The sequence below is a fragment of the Mustela putorius genome, unplaced genomic scaffold (assembly GCF_011764305.1).
Source record: "Mustela putorius furo isolate JIRA1106 unplaced genomic scaffold, ASM1176430v1.1 tig00003962_pilon_pilon_pilon, whole genome shotgun sequence".
Classification (NCBI taxonomy): Eukaryota; Metazoa; Chordata; class Mammalia; order Carnivora; family Mustelidae; genus Mustela; species Mustela putorius.
Window position 1 is genome coordinate 24,972,572 of NW_025422106.1, and position 12,083 is coordinate 24,984,654.

The 12,083-nt window shown below is 47.6% G+C and overlaps 1 protein-coding gene across 9 annotated transcripts in view; it reads left to right on the top strand.

Moving 5' to 3' along the window:
• Nucleotides 1-12,083, top strand: part of RAP1GAP2 (RAP1 GTPase activating protein 2) — a 206,283-nt gene that overhangs the window by 164,608 nt on the left and 29,592 nt on the right. For all 9 annotated transcript variants that reach the window (XR_006603739.1, XR_006603740.1, XM_045070200.1 and 6 more), the window contains 4 exons: nt 570-623; nt 3,104-3,187; nt 8,339-8,439; nt 10,597-10,726. Coding sequence is in view for 7 of the 9 variants with exons in the window: in XM_045070200.1 (XP_044926135.1) it covers nt 570-623; nt 3,104-3,187; nt 8,339-8,439; nt 10,597-10,726 (369 nt within the window). In the remaining 2 variants the exon portion in view is untranslated. The remainder of the gene's footprint in view (nt 1-569; nt 624-3,103; nt 3,188-8,338; nt 8,440-10,596; nt 10,727-12,083) is intronic.

The window sequence follows — 12,083 nt, forward strand, 5'->3', positions numbered from 1 at the left end:
CCCCATCTCATCCTCACAGCTGAGGCTGCTCATGGCCTCCACCCCCAAGTTCACAGCTGGTTCAGGGGACCAGAGACATGGAAAGAAAGGGCTGGCTATGCAGAGTACTGTAGGACTTGAGAGGAAGAGAGGTGGGGTGGCCAGACAGTCTTTACAACACAGGAGAGATAGGCTGGAGGATGGCTAGGCTGTTGGTCCAGACAGAGGAGGCACCCCCCAGGTTTCCTCTGGACACCTTGAGTAAGGAGCTGTCCGTCAGCTGGTGGAGGGACCATGTCTCTGCTCTGAGATATTGGGAGCTTGAGAACTGAGTCAGCAAAGTGGGGTGAGAAGGATGGTCAGTTGGGTCGGACCCACATGTTAGGAGTGAGAATGCCAAGCAGAATTGTGCTGAATGCCTTCTGTGTGGCCTCAATTTATCAGGAAACCCCAGGAAGGTGAGTTGGCTTTCCTGGCCTCTAGTTAGTGAGCAGCAGAGCCAGGACTCAGCCCCAGGCCTTCTGACCCTGCAGCCCCAATGTTTTCAGTGGAAAGGCCCCTGAACTGTGTGTTTCTCTCTTCCTGCTTAGGCTTTCTGTGATGACGCTGTGGGGCTGAAGTTCAACCCTGTCCTGTACCCCAAGGTGAGGACCTTCACCTCCTCCCCTTGCCCAGGGCTCTGTAGCTTGTCATGGATTTGTTTATCGGTGGCTCTGTGGGATGTTCTGTGCATCTTGGTGGGGTTTTGTGGGGTCTCCAATAAACCTCCATGTCTCTCCCTCTCCCTGCTCACCCCTTTGCAAACTGGTCCACTGGAAACCTGTCCTAGGCCGTGCCTGGGGAGAGGCCCACCTGAATTGGTCCCCATCTGTTGTGGGGGCGGTAGAGGGGTTGCAGTGTTGTGACCTCTCCCACTTATTCTCGTCATACTTCCTGGAGGCCCTTCTGATGTAGGGAGTAATTCCACCTATAGCTGGAAGGTTAGTGCAGATCTAGTCTGTCATCATGGAGGAGCGAGGGGGCAGAACCCCGCTAAGAGAGAAAAGGCCAGATCGTGGCTTCCCGTTGCCAGTGTTACTGCAGCTCTGAGGCCTTACAGCCCCTGCACAGCCCTAGTTAATAAACAGGCTGGTTCTGTTATCAGTTTCCTTCGGACTGGCCTGAATTTGACCCCAGCTGTGGGAGTGTGGGTGGGCAGAGGAACAATAACAACAAAACTAAACCAACAAGCCAACTCAAGAACAATTATGGCACGACAGGACCTAAATCACTCATGGACAGTCAATTGCTTTAAATTGGTCATGGGAAGAGAGCCGGTGTGCAGACTGCTTCATGAGTTGGCAGGGTCTAGAAGGCCGGAAGGGGAAGTAAGTGGTGCTTCGAAGCTCACCCTGCGCACCCACACAGTGGCCGCAGAGGCTTGCTGGGGCTGGCTCAGTCCGTTCCCTGGACCCCGCTGTTTGTAGTGAGGGATGGCTAGCTGGAATGTTTGGGTGGGAAGAGAGGCCCTGTCCTGGCGGAGGAATCTGGCTCCCCCTGGAACACATGGCTTGGATGTTCATGGTTGTGCTTGACACCATTCATCTCTGTGCTGTGGCTGAGCTAATGGCAGGATCCTCACCTGCATAGGAATGTGCCAGAGTCCCCCTCTCTGACACCCTCTGCACGTCTGGAGGCTCTCCCCAGAATAAGCTGCCCCCCATGGAGCGTTTTCTTTCATTCAGGCTGCCCTTCCCTTTATAATTAAAGCTGAATTAGTGAGTTTTAACTAAACATTAAAACCCTGTCACGAAGGCCTTATTTAACTACAAGCTTGGCAGTTTTTGTCATCAAATCCTGTCCGCCGAGAGAAGCTGGGGACGGTGCTCATTTGCACAGTTCTCCCTGTGACTTGGAAAGCCTCTGGCTCTGGTAATAATGGAAAAGCAGCTGTATTTTCTTGTTTTCTGTGTTTGAAAGACCACTTAGTCTGGCTGGGGTGTTAATCTGGCTGAGGGAGGGGTATGTGTGTGTATGTGTTTGTAATTCATAGAGTCTAGAATGTTCTGTGGGGCCTTCTCCATCGCTGGATGCCTCTTTTCTGGCAGGGCAGCTGGTCTGCAACTTTGACCATTCCATGTGGGTATGGTCTCCCTCTGGGCCTGGGCAGTGGCACGTTCCCGGTGGAGCTGAGAGGCACCCATTTCCTTGGGTGATTCAGAGCCTCCCTTGGGTTGTATATGCTGAACCACAAGTCATGCCTTGTTTGTCCCTCCTATGTAATATGTGGTCAGATCCCTCCTTTTTACTACAGAGACTATCCCAATAAAGCCCAAGTCTCCTCCTTCCCAACAATCTGGTTCAGCTCCGACCTTTCTGGAGGGTTACACAGATGATGAGGATGATGATGGTGATAGCTGCTCTGTTGTTCAGCACCTTATGTGCCTGGTGTTACTGAATCTTCACAGCCACACATCTCCATTTAATGGATGGAAAAACTGAGGTCCAGAGAAGTAAAGTGGCTCACTCAAAGCTATGCAGGTAAAAGCAGCAGATTTAAGATACAGAGTTTGGTGTTTCTGAGCCCTGGACAGCAACACAGAGGCATAAGGGAAAACTAAACTGAACCAGTGGTCGGGGTTTAGTTGGGTTAGTGGGAAACCAGTGGGTTTCCCACCCCACCCTCCCTTTGCATATTGTGTGTTCCTCCTTAGAGACCTCACTTAATGGATAAAGGGGGATTGAAGTCTGGGCATGAGCAGTGCCTTGCTTAAAATCATATGCTGATCAGAGGTAATTAGGGCCAGCATCATCCTCGCTGACCAGTTTTGGGGCCAATCACTTTTTACATCACAGATAAAACACTGGGGCAAGTCTGTTCCCTGAGTCCTGCTGGACTCCCAGGCCTTGGCTGGCCCATCTGGATGGGAATGGTATAGAGATCCAGAGGTGTGGCCACTGTGGGAGAGCCCCAGTCTGGGAACCAGCTGAAACCTCTGGCTTCCCCTGTGCCTCCCCGCACATGTGTGGATGTCTCACACCATGGGGACACATTCTCCACCAGAATGAGTGCTTTCCCTTTCCTTTGCTTCCTCCCTTGTCCCTCAATTAATGAACAGTCTGATTTCTTTCTACATTTTTCTAGGCTTCCCAAATGATTGTGTCCTATGATGAACACGATGTCAACAACACGTTCAAATTTGGGGTTATTTATCAAAAAGCCAGGCAGGTAAGCATCACGAATCCATACTGGTCACTATACCCTGTGGTTTCTCTCTGGGGACTCCCTCTTTGCCTCCCCTCAAGCACAGACGCTCTGCGCTAGTTTCTTCCACATGCTGAGTACAACAGTCACGTTACAGGATGAATTAGGCTGGAGGTGACAGGATCTTCAAGGTGGGCTCCTCCTCACAAGAAGGCCTGCACATCCTCTAAACAGCAGTGTCATTTTTCATAAAGGAACTTCTAATTCTTCTTGGCTACCTCAGCTTATATTGAACTATGGGCTGTTGTCCTAAGAATAATCGGACTGGGTAGAGGGAATGGATTAGCACAAGCTGCTTTCTCCTTGCCTGCCCTTCTCCCAGCTGGGAATTAGCTCTTTCTCCCTGGACTTTTCTTAGATTGCTGCAATGTCATGCCGGTGGCTTGAAATCAGCCATGGCGGAAGTATTTACACCATGGAAATTCACAAACTAGGGCTTCTGCTTTTCCTCTTTGGAAACCTGGTTGTTAAAAAAAATTTCCCGGTACACTACTGCTCCCCCTCCTCTGTCTGTCGTAGCACTTCTATGCTGCTTTGAGGTTAGGTGGTCAGGATAATGTTTCTCGAAGTGTGTTCCATGAGACGCTGGCCTGATGGGTACTCTGTGAACAAATTCCTTGGGTGGGGGCAATTGTGTGGGAACATTTTAAAGGCTCTAAGAATCCCAGGGTAAAGAGCTCACAGAGCTTTTTTGAACATAGTGTTTCCCATACTTATTTGACCACAAACTTCCCATCTTGCCTATCATGGACATGCATTAACACCCTGAGAAGTGGACTGCTGAACACATCCATGCTTCCTCACCTAGAAGGTTCTACACCAGGTTCATCCTGGTATCATCCAAGAGCCTAGTGTGGTGGTTTTATGGAAATAACACTCAATAACTTTTTTCTGTGTGAATCAATGGATAAAAGTTTTGGTGCTCTTATGGTAGGTCAGTTGATAGTATCTTTCAACATTATCTGTTAGCCCCCCGCCCCGTGATGGTGTGTTTCTTGGCTAGCTGATAGCGGACTTCCTTGTCCGAAGATACTAGATCACAAGAGAAATGTGTTTGCTTAAAAACAGTCTAATTAAGTGAAGAGTTTAGGAGCTGAGAGGCCAACATGGATGAATCTTATAATTGAAGGGAGATTATTCAGGTAGCTTCTCTAATTATTTTTATATATTGCATATTTATTTTGTACAGGTCTACTAATATAACCCCCCTAATTAAAGTTTTTGCTTGTGAAATTTACCATAGCAGATCTCATAAGATGATTACAACCCAGTGTTCCAGCAAAATTATAATTACCAAACATTAACCATCCACCTCTGGGAGGAGTCTGGGTGTTGTCTATTTACTGGATGCTGCTGAGCCCCGGTGGAGGTACACAGGGAGAAAAAAGTCTTTTTTAAAAAACTTTTTAAAAAGTTACTGTTTTGCAGACCTACACCCATGGGGCAGGTTATATGAACATTTGTTGCATGAAAGCTCTATGCTGTTCTTAGGATACAAGTAAGTCCCCTCTAATTCTCCTGTTTATCAGACACAGTGTTGACTAAGACTCCCTTCCTGAGCGCATGGTCAGACTCATGGCCAGTGTAAAAATATACTGCTAGCACCAGGCTGGGTGTCCATCCTAGCAAGAGCTGCACGCCCTGCTGAATAAGCTGGATTGCTTTCACTGGAGAAGATGTGTGTTACCTGGAAGCAGCTGTTCTCGCACACTCTGGCCTCACGACCTGGGGTAAACAGCCTGCTGGGTCAGAGTTGTGTGTGATGCCTTTGAGGCATGCTCTCTATACAGCAGGAACCAGCACACTTTCTGTGAAAGGCCAGATAAATAATATTTCAGATTTCAAGAGCCGTACTGCCTCTGTGGAGCTAACTACCCAACCCTACCTTTGTAGTGCAAAAGCAGCCATAGACAGAACCAAATGGATTGTCCTGCCTGTGTTCCAATAAAGCTTTATTTATAAAGTAGCACACTGGTTGTGGCCTCTGGGCCACAGTTTGCTGACCCCTGCTAGAGGGCCATGTTTCCCAAACTTCAGACATTCACAAATGACATCCAAGATCATATTTTCTCCTGTTTGCCTCTCTTACACTTTTTATCACACCTGTACTATTAACTACCTCACATTTTCTTTAAAAAAACTTTTTTTCCACCTTACATGCATGGTTTAAAGGAAATTTTGTATCACCACTCTAATTAGAAAATCAATATCCCTTGCATGAAATGAAGGTCATTCTAAAAAGGAAATACCATGAAAAAGAGTGAAGTTATTGAAATCTAGCTAGATTCTGCTGCCTGTTGAAGGCATAGAACCTGGGATCTGCTCTTTTTTGTGATGAAGCAGGTATTAAGGAGATATTAAAGAGTCACTTATTAGATACTTCCTCCTTGAGGGGATTGCTTATGCTGGAGTTTCCCGGGTCATCTGCAGCTGTGAACTGCCATCTGTGGATGCCTGCAGAGTCATTGCTTTTTGCCGATCCTGCCTCGGTGGGCAGAGCCTGCTGATCAGGCAGGGCTGTGCACTGCTTGGAGCCTGTCACAAGGGCAGAGCTTTGCTTTCTACTTTTTTAAAATTATTAAACTTTTAACTTCTACATAATTGTAGATTGGCATGCAGTTTTAAGAAATAATACAGAAAGCTCTTGTGTGCCCTTTACCCAGTTTTCCCCAAAGGTAATGTCTTATAAAACTGCAGTGTGAAATTACAGCCAGGATATTGACACTGATACAATCCTCAGATCTTATTCAGACTTCTCCAGGTTTTCATGTGACCATAGGGATGTGTGTGTGTGTGTGTGTGTGTATTTCATTGTATATAATTTTATTACAGTGTAGGCTTCACAGTCAAAATACAGAAGAAGTTCACTGACACAAGGATCCCTTATGTGGCCCTTTCATAGGCACACCCACCTCCTTCTTGCCTCCATCATCCCTTCCTACCTCCAGTCCCTGAGCCCTGGCAACCACTAATGTATTCTTCACTTTCTAACACTTTGTTATTTGAAAATTATTACATAGATGGGATCATACACTATATAACCTTTGGATATTGGCTCTTTTTCCCACTCAGGGAGATTCCTGTGTATCTGTGTGTGTGTGTGGGGGGGGGGAGTCCTTGCTTTTTCATGGCTGCGTAGTATTCTGTGGTGTGTTTATACTGTGGTCTGCTTAACTGGTCACCCTTGGAGGAATATCTGGGTGGCTTCCAATTTGGGGTAATTATGAATAAAGCTGCTGTGAACATTGGTATATAGGTTTTCGGGTGAACATAAGTTTTCATTTCTCTGGGGTAAATGTCGAGGAACATATGCTGGGTTTATGGTAATTACATGTTCAGTTTTGTAAGAAGCTGCTGAACTGTTTTCTAGAGTGGTTGTTCCATTTTGCATTCCTACCAGCAGTGTATGCGTAATCCATTTCCTCTATATCCTCACCAGCATTTGGTGTTGTTACTATTTTTTAATTTTAGCCATTCTGATAGATGTGTAGTGATGTCTCATAATGGTTTTAATTTGTATTTCCCTAATGATGGCTAATGGTGATGGCTATCTTTTCATGTGCTTATTTGCCCTCTGTATATATTTCTTCAGGTGAAATGACTATTCATGTCTTTTAACCATTACATTTCTGTTTTTTTAAAAGATGTTATTTTTAAGTAATTTCTACACCCAACATTGGGGTTGAACTCACAACCCCAACATCAAGAGTCATATGCTGTCCCAACCCAGCCAGCCAGGTGTCTCTTGTATAACCATTTTCTAATTGGATCTTTTTTCTTAACTGTTTGAAACTTTTCATAACAGCTTTATTGAAGTGTAACTCACATTTAATATGATTCAAATGTGATTTAGTGGCTTGGAGTATATTCACAGAGTTATAAAACCATCACCACTATCTAACTCCAGATAATTTTCATCAACCCCCAAAGAAACCCCATACCCATTAGCGGTCAATCCATATCCATTCTTGCCAGCTCCCGTCATCACAAATCTACTTTCTGTCTCTATGGATTTGGCTGTTCTGGACACATTGTGTAAATGGAATCATAATATGTGGTCTTTTTTGTCTAGTTTCTTTTGCTTAACATGTTTTCAAGGGTCATATATGTTGTAGCATAGTCAGTCCTGCATTCCTTTGATGGCAGAATTATGTATTGTATGGACATACCATATTTCGTTTATCTGTTTGTCAGTTGATGGACATTCTGGTTGTTTCCACTTTTGGGCTGTTATGAATAATGCTGCTTTTAACATTCATGTGCAAGTTTCTGTGTGGACTTATGTTTTCCTTTTTCTTGGATATATTCTTAGGAGTAGAATTGCTGGGCCATATGGTAACTCTATGCTTAGCCTTTTGAAGAACTGCCAGACTGTTTTCCAAAGAGACAGCACCGTTTTACATTCCCACCAGCAGTGTATGAGGCTTCTGACTTTTCCGTATCCTCACCATCAGTTCTTTTTTTTTTTTTTTAAGATGTATTTTTTTTTTTTAAGAAAGAGATGGAGAGAGAGAGAGCAAGCAGGGGGCGGGTAGAGGGAGAGGAGAAAACTCTTCAAGCAGACTCCCTGCTGAGCTTAGAGCCTGACATGTGGCTTGATCCCAGGCCTCTGAGTTCCTGACCCCAGCTGAAATCAGGGGTCTGCCACTCAGCTGACTGAACTTCTCAGGTACCCCCACTGTCAGTTTTTGTCTTTCTTCTTGATTATAGCCACCCAGGGAGAGAGATTATGATTTTGATTACTACTGAGTTTTGAGAGTTCTGTATATATTCTAACTACTAGTCCTGTGTCAAAAGTCCAACTATTAATTTTTCATTAATGGAATGGTTTTTGGTATCAAGTCTAAGAACTCTTTGCTTCAGCTCTGCCTTTTGCGCTGGCCAGCAGACTGTGTTGTGCTAGCAAGTCCTCCCTAACCAGCCCCGAAGTTCCGGCTCTGCTGAGTGAATTCTATTTGTTCTTCCTCCAGTCAAGCAGAGCCAGTGGTTGGCAAATGTGTTGGGGCTGGGGAGAAAGGAAGAAATGGACCAGGTAGCTGGGCAGCCATATTCCTTCCCTTGGCATCAAGAAGGCTTTTCTTTCTGACTCTTACCCCGATTCTGTTTCTCTTTCAGACCCTGGAGGAAGAGCTGTTTGGAAACAATGAGGAGAGCCCAGCTTTCAAGGAGTTCTTGGACCTTTTGGGGGACACGATCACACTGCAGGATTTCAAAGGGTGAGTTTCTGTCAAGGGCTCTGGCCCTAGAGCTGAAAGCCTGGAGTAAGGGAGAGGGGCAACAGTTGAGTCTTGGGGGTATGTGAGAGGTGAAAATACACACAGGAAACCTGGTATTGTTTTTTAGCAAGTGACCAATATTCCCCTGCATCCCTAAGAAAACGGGTGACGTGGGGGATAACCCAGAATGGCACATTCTCTGAATGGCACTGATACTGGTCTTCCAATGTGTGATGAAACTGCTCCAACCAAGAGTGAAATGAATCCACCTTCTCTGTAACTCACTGGCCAGGCCTTCAGGAAAGAGGGCCCTGTTGGGGGAAGGGGCCCATTTCAGAGAATACACAAAAACAATGGATAATTAAGAATTGGTGGATACAGTAATCTCCCTGGCAGAAATTTGTGCAGTAGCCTCTGGTTCTCTTAAGTGGAAAGAAAGAATATTGGGACTATGCTTGGAAAACTCTGGCCCTTGGTTTCCCTTGACAAAGGCAATATTTGACCGGAACTGGCCAGCCTGTTCTGTGCTTTGAGGCTGACATGCCGCTGAGCCCCAGGGATCCCCTGCTTCATCAGCCAGATTGACAGGATCTCCTATCAGGTGTGAAAGTGCCTGGCTCTGGGCCTGGTGTGTAGTGGTGTTCAGTTATTACTTTCTTCCTCCACTCCCTTCTCTTCTCCACTTCTTCTTTCCCCCTCCAAGGTCATCACTGCCACCTGGCATCAGACACACATTGGTAAAAGTCCCACCTCCACCACTTATTGGCTCTGTGTCTTTGAACAAGTGCCTTAACCCCTGAAAGCCTCAGTTTCCTCATCTGTAGCTGGGAGGTAAAGATAGTGCTGATGCTGCCAGGTTGTTGAGTGATTCAAGTAGATGCTGTATGTGATGTAGCAGGGCTGGGGCCCCATGCGGAGTCAGCGTGGGGAGTCCTTACATTCTTGCTCTTCCTGTGCCCCCTTCCATCGACTCTAAGGAGCCATCATTGTAAGATGCATTCTGGTTTCAGAGATGTTCAAGTATGAAAAAAGGTGTGCCTTAGAATAGATGAAGTAAAAGCTGTTAAAACCAGGATGAACCCCAGAGATCATGGATTTCTAGCCCTTATCGTGTAGAGGAAGAAACTGAGGCAGATGAGGACAGGTAAAGTGATGTGCCCGAGGTCACGTGCTGGCTTATCGGCTGGACCCAGAGTGCCCGACCCCCAGCCTGCTGAGCTTCCTGCCATGCTGAGCGGAGCACATTTTCTGGTTTGTCTTACAACGTTTTCGGGGACTGACATCCAGGTTGTGCTTTATTTCATTTTCTAAAGGAACCTGCCTCCCCTCCTCTTGCTGAAGACTGTGACCCATGGCCGGGAGCCCATGTCTAGAAAGGAAGAAGGGGTGGCTCCCGGAAGCCCACCCAGGGTCTTAGTACTTTTCTTTCCTGCCTTTGAGGAGATACCGGAGAGGGGCTCCTTGGATGCCGCTGGGGTGGGTGCTCCTGTGGCTGGGTCTCCACATGACGGAGTGGCTAGGCAGAAATCCAGAGTCTGTCACCTCTTCAAGCTGCCCTCTGGATGCTCCCACAGGAGAGCTGGTTGCCCTGGTTTTGGGCTGAGGACTTGGACATGGCCTTGCAGAGAGGAAAGGCTTATGCCCAGCTGTGGGGGCAACTGGCACCCGGGATGGCATTTGGAATTGAGGATGGGTGACCTCCCTTCTTGTTGGCTGGATGGATGTTCTGCCTCTGTCTGTTTTTTTTTTTAAAGATTTTATTTATTCATTTGAGAGAGAGACAGTGAGAGAGAGAGCATGAGCGAGGAGAAGGTCAGAGGGAGAAGCAGACTCCCCATGGAGCTGGGAGCCCGATGCGGGACTCGATCCCGGGACTCCGGGATCATAACCTGAGCCGAAGGCAGTCGTCCAACCAACTGAGCCACCCAGGCGTCCCTGCCTCTATCTCTTAAACAAGAGGCTTATGAGTAGACCTCTGGGGCTTGTGTACTCAGGAGCCCGGACCCCCCTGCGCCAGGCCCATCATTCTGTCTGTGTCCACACTCTTGCGTGTCTTCTCTTTCCTTCTCCGGCCCCCGTATCCTCAGGAAAGGCACCATGTAGCCTACTTTTCCTCACACTTACTCCCTTCCTGCTCTTACCCTGTTTTGCCAACAGTTTCCGCGGAGGCCTGGATGTGACCCACGGACAGACGGGGGTGGAATCTGTGTACACGATATTCCGGGACAGAGAGATCATGTTTCATGTCTCCACAAAGCTGCCGTTTACCGAGGGAGACGCCCAGCAGGTAACCTGGATTGGGAGGGTGTTGGGAGCATGGGGCATGTGAGGTGAAAGCCTGCTGTTGGTGTTGGGTACTTGAGAGGCTGGGCCCCTTTCCCACTTTCATAATCCAGAGGCCAGTCTGTTCATGGTATTGTCTCACCCTTGTGGCCTGTCACGGCACCTGGTGTGGGAGGCAGGACAGGGCTCCTGCTTGTCTCACTCTGACAGGTGGGGAACTTGCAGCTCAGCGTGGTTGGGGGCAGAGCTGGCAGCAGAGTCCAAGTGCCCTGCTTGTGTAGGGCGGTGGTGAGGAGGACATGATGGCATTTGCAAGTAGCAGCTTGATGTCAGTTCTGTCACTCGGGGGTATGTGACTCCGGGAAAGCTGGTTAACCTTGTGGTCTCATGTTCCTCAGCTGCAAAACAGGTAAGACCACCTAAGTCACAGGATTGTTGGGGGCATCACAGAAGGTTCTGAAGGTATGGTTCAGTAGTGCCTGGCTTGTGGCAGGCTTCCTTCCTGACCATGGCCCTCCTTCCTGCCCCAGTGATGGGTGGCAGGACCCCCCCAACAGTGGTCATTGCCCCCCGCCTCTCAACCTTTCTAGTCTCATCTCTTGCTGCACCTGCTCATGGGCAGGAGTTCAGCCTTCACCTCAACCAGGGAACCTGGATGAGACCTCTGCATCCAGCATTGTCCTGCCCTCCCTCTCATTTGCTGCTTTGGAGAGCAGTGTGTCCCCAAGGTGGCCCAGCTCTTTTCTCGGGGAGCCCTGAAATCAGCAGCTGAGGCCTGGCTGCTGCACCATCTGCCCCCTCCCACTCTTTGTGCCTTTTCAGTCTCTAGGAAACTCAGAAAGGAAGGTAGGCTCTTCCCCAGTCTCTGACCCATTCCTCTCTGAGCAGGGAACTGAGGAGGGAGCACAGATGTAATACTGTAAACATAGTGCCTGGCTTCGTAGGGAAAAAGGAAATTGGCAAATGAGACTGTGATTTGGCTCAAAAATAACCATGGAATGTTCCAGAAACAAATGGGAGCAGGATTCCTTTTGAATCCAAAGTAGGTTTTTCTCTCCACGTTTCACCTTTGTCTCTGTTCCCTCATGGCCTTCTCGCCCCCTGCCCCAGCCTGGGGCTCTCTTTCAGTCTCCCCTATATTCAGTGGGAAGTACACAGAGCTTGGCTTTCTGCAAGGGCTGAATAATATTAATTTTCTGCTCCCAAGAAATGGGAGGAGGTGGGTGGGATAAGTGAGGTAATTCGTGTAAAAGTGTCCAACCTGGGGCTCAGTCTACAGCAGTGCTCCATAAATATGAAAGTCAACATAAAACGTAGAGCCTGCATGCCTGAGGTGCTTAATCGAGGAACAAATGCATAGG